At 48.3% G+C, this 10,725-nt stretch overlaps 1 protein-coding gene across 1 annotated transcript in view; it reads right to left on the bottom strand.

The window, feature by feature from the left end:
- Positions 1–216: 216 nt before the first annotated feature.
- LOC311126042 (fibroblast growth factor receptor 3-like) overlaps positions 217–10,725 on the bottom strand; it is a gene marked incomplete at both ends in the record, with an annotated part of 261,688 nt that continues 251,179 nt past the window's right edge. Inside the window, 2 exons of the mRNA XM_084200070.1 lie at positions 217–291; positions 784–906. Of these exons, the coding sequence (XP_084056196.1) occupies positions 217–291; positions 784–906 (198 nt within the window). The remainder of the gene's footprint in view (positions 292–783; positions 907–10,725) is intronic.

Genomic DNA, 10,725 nt, shown 5'->3' with positions numbered 1-10,725 from the left:
ATACCGAGAGAGACAGAGATGGAGAGCTAGAGCGAGAGAAACATATCGAGAGATAGATGAGAGCGAGATGGAGGGAAGCTATTGAATCCATATTGACCCACAGGACATTAGGTTTGATGCTAATTCACTAAGTCATGATATTACAAAACAGATTCCTGTCCTGCATAACTCTACATGGGCAGAGCAGAGGCACGCTGACAGGCTGGCTGTCTCCACTCACACGTCACTCTGGTTCGTGTAGACGCGGTCGAACAGAGCCTCTGGTGCCATCCATTTCACGGGCAGACGACCCTGCAACAACACACAGACAACAGAACAATAACCTCAGCATAAAGGATTAGAATAGCAGCCACCCAAGATCAGATATACCCCACCAACCCACTACGCCTCCCAAATACTGTCTTACCCAGAACAGATATACCCCACCAACCCACTACGCCTCCCAAATACTGTCTTACCCAGAACAGATATACCCCACCAACCCACTACGCCTCCCAAATATTGTCTTACCCAGAATAGATACCAACCCACCCACACACCCCCCCCAATCACTGTATTTTCCATAACAGATACCATACCAACCCACCCACACCCCACAAACACTGTATTTTCCATAACAGATACCATACCAACCCACCCACACACCCCCAATCACTGTATTTTCCATAACAGATACCATACCAACCCACCCACACCCCCCAAACACTGTATTTTCCATAACAGATACCATACCAACCCACCCACACTGTATTTTCCATAACAGATATAACACCTTAAACTCACGTTGGTAGTCTTCTTGTAGTAATCTATGTTGTGCACATCTCTAGCCAGACCGAAGTCTGCGATCTTCATCACGTTGTCTTCGGTTACAAGGACGTTCCTGGCTGCCAAGTCTCTATGGATACACTGAGGAGGAAAAGGAACAACACGTCAGTTTAAAACACACTGGACTGTACCGGGCTGTATTATACTGTATAGATCAACACACTGGAATGTACTGTATTATACTGTATAGACCAAAACACTGGACTGTACCGGGCTGTATTATACTGTATAGATCAACACACTGGAATGTACTGTATTATACTGTATAGACCAACACACTGGACTGTACCGGGCTGTATTATACTGTATAGACCAACACACTGGACTGTACTGTATTATACTGTATAGACCAACACACTGGACTGTACTGTATTATACTGTATAGACCAACACACTGGACTGTACCAGGCTGTATTATACTGTATAGACCAACACACTGGACTGTACCGGGCTGTATTATACTGTATAGACCAACACACTGGACTGTACCAGGCTGTATTATACTGTATAGACCAACACACTGGACTGTACCGGGCTGTATTATACTGTATAGACCAACACAATGGACTGTACCGGGCTGTATTATACTGTATAGACCAACACACTGGACTGTACCAGGCTGTATTATACTGTATAGACCAACACACTGGACTGTACCGGGCTGTATTATACTGTATAGACCAACACACTGGACTGTACTGGGCTGTATTATACTGTATAGACCAACACACTGGTCTGGACTGTATTATACTGTATAAACCAACACACTGGACCGTACCGGGCTGTATTATACTGTATAGACCAACACACTGGATTGTACTGGGCTGTATTATACTGTATAGACCAACACACTGGACTGTACCAGGCTGTATTATACTGTATAGACCAACACACTGGACTGTACTGTATTATACTGTATAGACCAACACACTGGACTGTCCCAGGCTGTATTATACTGTATAGACCAACACACTGGACTGTACCGGGCTGTATTATACTGTATAGCCCAACATACTGGACTGTACTGTATTATACTGTATAGACCAACACACTGGACTGTACCAGGCTGTATTATACTGTATAGACCAACACACTGGACTGTACTGTATTATACTGTATAGACCAACACACTGGACTGTACCGGGCTGTATTATACTGTATAGATCAACACACTGGACTGTATTATACTGTATAGACCAACAAACTGGACTGTACCGGGCTGTATTATACTGTATAGACCAACACACTGGACTGTACCAGGCTGTATTATACTGTATAGACCAACACACTGGACTGTACCGGGCTGTATTATACTGTATAGACCAACACACTGGACTGTACCGGGCTGTATTATACTGTATAGACCAACACACTGGACTGTACCGGGCTGTATTATACTGTATAGACCAACACACTGGACTGTACCATCCTGTATTATACTGTACAGACCAACACACTGGACTGTACCGGGCTGTTTTATACTGTATAGACCAACACACTGGACTGTACCAGGCTGTATTATACTGTATAGACCAACACACTGGACTGTACCGGGCTGTATTATACTGTATAGACCAACACAATGGACTGTACCGGGCTGTATTATACTGTATAGACCAACACACTGGACTGTACCAGGCTGTATTATACTGTATAGACCAACACACTGGACTGTACCGGGCTGTATTATACTGTATAGACCAACACACTGGACTGTACCGGGCTGTATTATACTGTATAGACCAACACACTGGTCTGTACTGTATTATACTGTATAGACCAACACACTGGACTGTACCAGGCTGTATTATACTGTATAGACCAACACACTGGATTGTACTGGGCTGTATTATACTGTATAGACCAACACACTGGACTGTACCAGGCTGTATTATACTGTATAGACCAACACACTGGACTGTACTGTATTATACTGTATAGACCAACACACTGGACTGTCCCAGGCTGTATTATACTGTATAGACCAACACACTGGACTGTACCGGGCTGTATTATACTGTATAGCCCAACATACTGGACTGTACTGTATTATACTGTATAGACCAACACACTGGACTGTACCAGGCTGTATTATACTGTATAGACCAACACACTGGACTGTACTGTATTATACTGTATAGACCAACACACTGGACTATACCGGGCTGTATTATACTGTGTAGATCAACACACTGGACTGTATTATACTGTATAGACCAACAAACTGGACTGTACCGGGCTGTATTATACTGTATAGACCAACACACTGGACTGTACCAGGCTGTATTATACTGTATAGACCAACACACTGGACTGTACCGGGCTGTATTATACTGTATAGACCAACACACTGGACTGTACCGGGCTGTATTATACTGTATAGACCAACACACTGGACTGTACCGGGCTGTATTATACTGTATAGACCAACACACTGGACTGTACCATCCTGTATTATACTGTACAGACCAACACACTGGACTGTACCGGGCTGTATTATACTGTATATACCAACACACTGGACTGTACCGGGCTGTATTATACTGTACAGACCAACACACTGGACTGTACCGGGCTGTATTATACTGTATAGACCAACACACTGGACTGTACCAGGCTGTATTATACTGTATAGACCAACACACTGGACTGTACTGTATTATACTGTATAGACCAACACACTGTACTGTATTATACTGTATAGACCAACACACTGGACTGTACCGGGCTGTATTATACTGTATAGACCAACACACTGGACTGTACTGTTTTATACTGTATAGACCAACACACTGGACTGTACCGGGCTGTATTATACTGTATAGACCAACACACTGGACTGTACCGGGCTGTATTATACTGTATAGATCAACACACTGGACTGTACTGTATTATACTGTATAGACCAACACACTGGACTGTACCGGGCTGTATTATACTGTATAGACCAACACACTGGACTGTACCGGGCTGTATTATACTGTATAGACCAACACACTGGACTGTACTGTATTATACTGTATAGACCAACACACTGGACTGTACTGTATTATACTGTATAGACCAACACACTGGACTGTACTGTATTATACTGTATAGACCAACACACTGGACTGTACTGTATTATACTGTATAGACCAACACACTGGACTGTACCAGGCTGTATTATACTGTATAGACCAACACACTGGACTGTACCGGGCTGTATTATACTGTATAGACCAACACACTGGACTGTACCGGGCTGTATTATACTGTATAGACCAACACACTGGTCTGTACTGTATTATACTGTATAAACCAACACACTGGACCGTACCGGGCTGTATTATACTGTATAGACCAACACACTGGATTGTACCAGGCTGTATTATACTGTATAGACCAACACACTGGACTGTACCAGGCTGTATTATACTGTATAGACCAACACACTGGACTGTACTGTATTATACTGTATAGACCAACACACTGGACTGTCCCAGGCTGTATTATACTGTATAGACCAACACACTGGACTGTACCAGGCTGTATTATACTGTATAGACCAACACACTGGACTCTACTGTATTATACTGTATAGACCAACACACTGGACTGTACCGGGCTGTATTATACTGTATAGATCAACACACTGGACTGTATTATACTGTATAGACCAACAAACTGGACTGTACCGGGCTGTATTATACTGTATAGACCAACACACTGGACTGTACAAGGCTGTATTATACTGTATAGACCAACACACTGGACTGTACTGTATTATACTGTATAGACCAACACACTGGACTGTACCGGGCTGTATTATACTGTATAGACCAACACACTAGACTGTACTGTATTATACTGTATAGACCAACACACTGGACTGTACCGGGCTGTATTATACTGTATAGACCAACAAACTGGACTGTACCGGGCTGTATTATACTGTACAGACCAACACACTGGACTGTACTGTATTAAACTGTATAGACCAACACACTGGACTGTACCAGGCTGTATTATACTGTATAGACCAACACACTGGACTGTACCAGGCTGTATTATACTGTATAGACCAACACACTGGACTGTACCAGGCTGTATTATACTGTATAGACCAACACACTGGACTGTACCAGGCTGTATTATACTGTATATACCAACACACTGGACTGTACCAGGCTGTATTATACTGTATAGTCCAACACACTGGACCGTACCGGGCTGTATTATACTGTATAGACCAACACACTGGACTGTACCGGGCTGTATTATACTGTATAGACCAACACACTGGACTGTACCAGGCTGTATTATACTGTATAGACCAAAACACTGGACTGTACCGGGCTGTATTATACTGTATAGACCAACACACTGGACTGTACTGTATTATACTGTATAGACCAACACACTGGACTGTACCGGGCTGTATTATACTGTATAGACCAACACACTGGACTGTACCGGGCTGTATTATACTGTATAGACCAACACACTGGACTGTACTGTATTATACTGTATAGACCAACACGCTGGACTGTACCGGGCTGTATTATACTGTATAGACCAACACACTGGACTGTACCAGGCTGTATTATACTGTATAGACCAACACACTGGACTGTACTGTATTATACTGTATAGACCAACACACTGGACTGTACTGTATTATACTGTATAGACCAACACACTGGACTGTACTGTATTATACTGTATAGACCAACACACTGGACTGTACCAGGCTGTATTCTACTGTATAGACCAACACACTGGACTGTACCAGGCTGTATTATACTGTATAGACCAACACACTGGACTGTACCAGGCTGTATTATACTGTATAGACCAACACACTGGACTGTACCGGGCTGTATTATACTGTATAGACCAACACACTTGACTGTACCGGGCTGTATTATACTGTATAGACCAACACACTGGACTGTACTGTATTATACTGTATAGACCAACACACTGGACTGTACCAGGCTGTATTATACTGTATAGACCAACACACTGGACTGTACCGGGCTGTATTATACTGTATAGACCAACACACTGGACTGTACTGTATTATACTGTACAGACCAACACACTGGACTGTACCGGGCTGTATTATACTGTATAGCCCAACATACTGGACTGTACTGTATTATACTGTATAGACCAACACACTGGACCGTACCGGGCTGTATTATACTGTACAGACCAACACACTGGACTGTACTGTATTATACTGTATAGACCAACACACTGGACTGTACTGTATTATACTGTATAGACCAACACACTGGACTGTACCGGGCTGTACTATACTGTATAGACCAACACACTGGACTGTAATGGGCTGTATTATACTGTATAGACCAACACACTGGACTGTACTGTATTATACTGTATAGACCAACACACTGGACTGTACCAGGCTGTATTATACTGTATAGACCAACACACTGGACTGTACCGGGCTGTATTATACTGTATAGACCAACACACTGGACTGTACCAGGCTGTATTATACTGTATAGACCAACACACTGGACTGTACCGGGCTTTATTATACTGTATAGACCAACACACTGGACCGTACCGGGCTGTATTATACTGTATAGACCAACACACTGGACTGTACTGTATTATACTGTATAGACCAACACACTGGACTGTACCGGGCTGTATTATACTGTATAGACCAACACACTAGACTGTACTGTATTATACTGTATAGACCAACACACTGGACTGTACCAGGCTGTATTATACTGTATAGACCAACACACTGGACCGTACCGGGCTGTATTATACTGTATAGACCAACACACTGGACTGTACCAGGCTGTATTATACTGTATAGACCAACACACTGGACTGTACCGGGCTGTATTATACTGTATAGACCAACACACTGGACTGTACCGGGCTGTATTATACTGTATAGACCAACACACTGGACTGTACCGGGCTGTATTACAGTCGCCATCAAAAGTTTTGAGAATGACAAGTATTGGTCTTCACAAAGTTTGCTGCTTCAGTGTTTTTAGATATTTTTGTCAGATGTTACTATGGTATACTGAAGTATAATTACAAGCATTCCATAAACAGTTTTTGTACTGACGTTGCTTCAAGAGGCAGTTTGGAACTCAGTAGGGAGTGTTGCAACTGAGGACAAGCACGTGCTTCAGCACTCGGTGGTCCCGTTCTGTGAGCTTGTGTGGCCTACCACTTCGCGGCTGAGCCGTTGTTGCTCCTAGACATTTCCACTTCACAATTACAGCACTCACAGTTGACCGGGGCAGCTCTAGCAGGGCAGAAATTTGACTGACTGACTTGTTGGAAAGGTGGCATCCTATGACGGTGTGACACTCTGGCTCTATGGACTTTATAATTGAGCCAGGGTTGTTCATTTTCTTGTGTTTGGGTGTATTTCATTTGGTGGTGTTGGGGATGGGTGAGTTTCATTTTGTTTGTGTCTATGGTGATTGGTCTATGACTCCCAATCGGAGGTAACGAGTGTCAGCTGTCGGCTCGTTATCTCTGATTGGGAGCCATATATATTCTGTGTGTTTTCTCCTTTGTTTGGTGGGTTATTGTTTCCGTGTTGCTGTTAGTCTGTATCAGTATTTGTACTTCACGTATCGTCATTTGTTGTTTTCTTCGTGGTTGCTTTAAATAATAAAGTCATCATGTTCACTCCACGCGCTGCGTATTGGTCCGCTCCTTCAGACGATCGTGACAGAATAACCCACCATAAGAAGACCAAGCAGCGTGTCCAGGAGCAAAGAGACTGGACATGGGTGGAGGCGCCGGGTAAGGAGATCGAGAGGCTGGCGATGGCCCAGGTGGGCAAATCGTGGTCCTGGGAGGACATGCTCGGGGGCAAGGGACCTTGGGGGAAGATCAAGGCCCTGGCGAGAGAGGAGCATCGGCGGCAGCAGGTTTTTCGTCGGAGGGACGAGAGGCAACCCCAAGAAATTTTTTGGGGGGGGCACATGGCTTGGGCGACTGAGCAGCAGGAGGCTGCCACAAGGCAGAGTCAGAAGGCTGCCAGGTTAAGGGGGCTGACGGAGGCAGAGAAGGGACGGATTCAGGAGGCTACCAGGTCAAGGGGGCTATTGGCGAGTAGAAGGAGGGAAGTGTGTGTGGCACGGCGTGAAGGACTGATGTGTGTTGCCAGTCCGGTCCGGCCCGTTCCTGATCCTCGGTTGAAGCCAGTAGTGTGTGTTCCCCGTACGGTACGGCCTGTTCCGGCCCCTCGCACTAAGTGTACGGTGCGCGTCGCCAGCCCAGCCCGGCCTGTTCCGGTCCCTCGCACTAAGTGTACGGTGCGCGTCGCCAGCCCGGTTCGGCCTGTTCCTGCCATCCGCACCAAGTGTACGGTGCGCGTCGCCAGCCCAGCCCGGCCTGTTCCTACTCCACGCACCAGGGATACGGTGCGCTTCGCCAGCCCGGCCCGGCCTGTTCCGGCCACTCGCACCAGGGATATGGTGCGCGTCGCCAGCCCAGCCCGGCCTGTTCCTGCTCTCCGCACTAGGCGTGAGGTGAGTCCCCAGGGTCCAGCATGCCCTGTTCCGGCTCCCCGCACTAGGCGTTATGGGAGTCCCCAGGGTCCAGCATGCCCTGTTCCGACTCCCCGCACTAGACCTGAGATGCGTGTCCTCAGCCCGGTACCTCCAGTTCCGGCACCACGCATCAGGCCTACGGTGCGTCCCCAGGGTCCAGCATGCCCTGTTGCTTCTCCCCGCACTAGCCCTGAGATGCGTGTCCTCAGCCCGGTACCTCCTGTTCCGGCACCACGCACCAGGCCTACGATGCGCCTCAGACGGCCAGAGTCTGCCGTCTGCCCAACGCCGTCTGAACTGTCCGTCTGCCCAACGGGGCCTGAACTGTCCGTCTGCCCAACGCCGTCTGAACTGCCCGTCTGCCCAACGCCGTCTGAACTGCCCGTCTGCCCAACGGCGCCTGAACTGCCCGTCTGCCCAACGCCGTCTGAACTGTCCGTCTGCCAAGCGCCGCAGGAACTGCCCGTCTGTACTGAGCCTGCAAAGCCGCCCGTCTGCCATGAGCCTTCAGAGCCGTCCGCCAGACCGGACCCGCTAGAGCTCTCTGCCAGACAGGAGCAGCCAGAGCCTTCCGCCAGACAGGATCAGCCAGAGCCTTCCGCCAGACAGGATCAGCCAGAGCCTTCTGCCAGACAGGATCAGCCAGAGCCTTCCGCCAGACAGGATCAGCCAGAGCCTTCTGCCAGACAGGATCAGCCAGAGCCTTCTGCCAGACAGGATCAGCCAGAGCCTTCTGCCAGACAGGATCAGCCAGAGCCTTCTGCCAGACAGGATCAGCCAGAGCCTTCTGCCAGACAGGATCAGCCAGAGCCTTCCGCCAGACAGGATCCGCCAGAGCCGTCCAGCCAGGATCCGCCAGAGCCGTCCAGCCAGGATCCGCCAGAGCCGTCCAGCCAGGATCCGCCAGAGCCGTCCAGCCAGGATCCGCCAGAGCCGTCCAGCCAGGATCCGCCAGAGCCGTCCAGCCAGGATCCGCCAGAGCCGTCCAGCCAGGATCCGCCAGAGCCGTCCAGCCAGGATCCGCCAGAGCCGTCCAGCCTGGATCCGCCAGAGCCGTCCAGCCTGGATCCGCCAGAGCCGTCCAGCCGGGATCCGCCAGAGCCGTCCAGCCGGGATCCGCCAGAGCCGTCCAGCCGGGATCCGCCAGAGCCGTCCAGCCGGGATCCGCCAGAGCCGTCCAGCCGGGATCCGCCAGAGCCGTCCAGCCGGGATCCGCCAGAGCCGTCCAGCCGGGATCCGCCAGAGCCGACCAGCCGGGATCCGCCATTCAGCCTGGTACTGCCCCTTAGTCCGGTGCTGCCCCTTAGTCAGGTACTGTCCCTTAGCCCGGTGCTGCCCCGTAGTCCGGTGCTGCCCCTTAGTCCGGTGCTGCCCCTTAGCCCGGTGCTGCCCCTTGTCCCGGTGCTGCCCCTTATCCCGGTGCTGCCCCTTATCCCGGTGCTGCCCCTTAGGCCGATGCTGCCCCTTAGTCCGGTGTTGCCCCTTAGTCCAGGTGGGGTTAGTTGGAGGGTGGTCATTGGGAGGAGGCTACCGAAGCAGGTTGTGACTGTGGTGGGGTGGGGATCACGACCGGGGCCAGAGCCGCCACCGTGGACAGACGCCCACCCAGACCCTCCCCTAGTCCTGATGTTGGTGCGCCCGGAGTTCGCACCTTTAGGGGGGGGTACTGTGACACTCTGGCTCTATGGACTTTATAATTGAGCCAGGGTTGTTCATTTTCTTGTGTTTGGGTGTATTTCATTTGGTGGTGTTGGGGATGGGTGAGTTTCATTTTGTTTGTGTCTATGGTGATTGGTCTATGACTCCCAATCGGAGGTAACGAGTGTCAGCTGTCGGCTCGTTATCTCTGATTGGGAGCCATATATATTCTGTGTGTTTTCTCCTTTGTTTGGTGGGTTATTGTTTCCGTGTTGCTGTTAGTCTGTATCAGTATTTGTACTTCACGTATCGTCATTTGTTGTTTTCTTCGTGGTTGCTTTAAATAATAAAGTCATCATGTTCACTCCACGCGCTGCGTATTGGTCCGCTCCTTCAGACGATCGTGACAGACGGTGCGACGTTGAAAGTCACTGATCTCTTCAGTAAGGCCATTCTACTGCCAATGTTTGTCTATGGAGATTGCATGGCTGTGAGCTTGATTTTATACACCTGTCAGCAACAGGTGTGGCTGAAATAGCTGAATCCACTCATTTGAAGGGGTGACCACATACTTTTCCATATCTAGTGTACTTAACCTTTATTTTAACAGGGAAGACATATTGAGATCTGGGTTTCTTTTTCAAATGTGCCCTGTATATACACAACATAAATATAAACATTATACCCAAACTATATACAGTACATACAGTGC

The sequence above is a fragment of the Coregonus lavaretus genome, assembly GCF_964263955.1.
Source record: "Coregonus lavaretus genome assembly, contig: HAP1_SCAFFOLD_417, whole genome shotgun sequence".
Taxonomy (NCBI): Eukaryota; Metazoa; Chordata; class Actinopteri; order Salmoniformes; family Salmonidae; genus Coregonus; species Coregonus lavaretus.
This window is presented reverse-complemented; position numbering and strand designations above follow the sequence as displayed.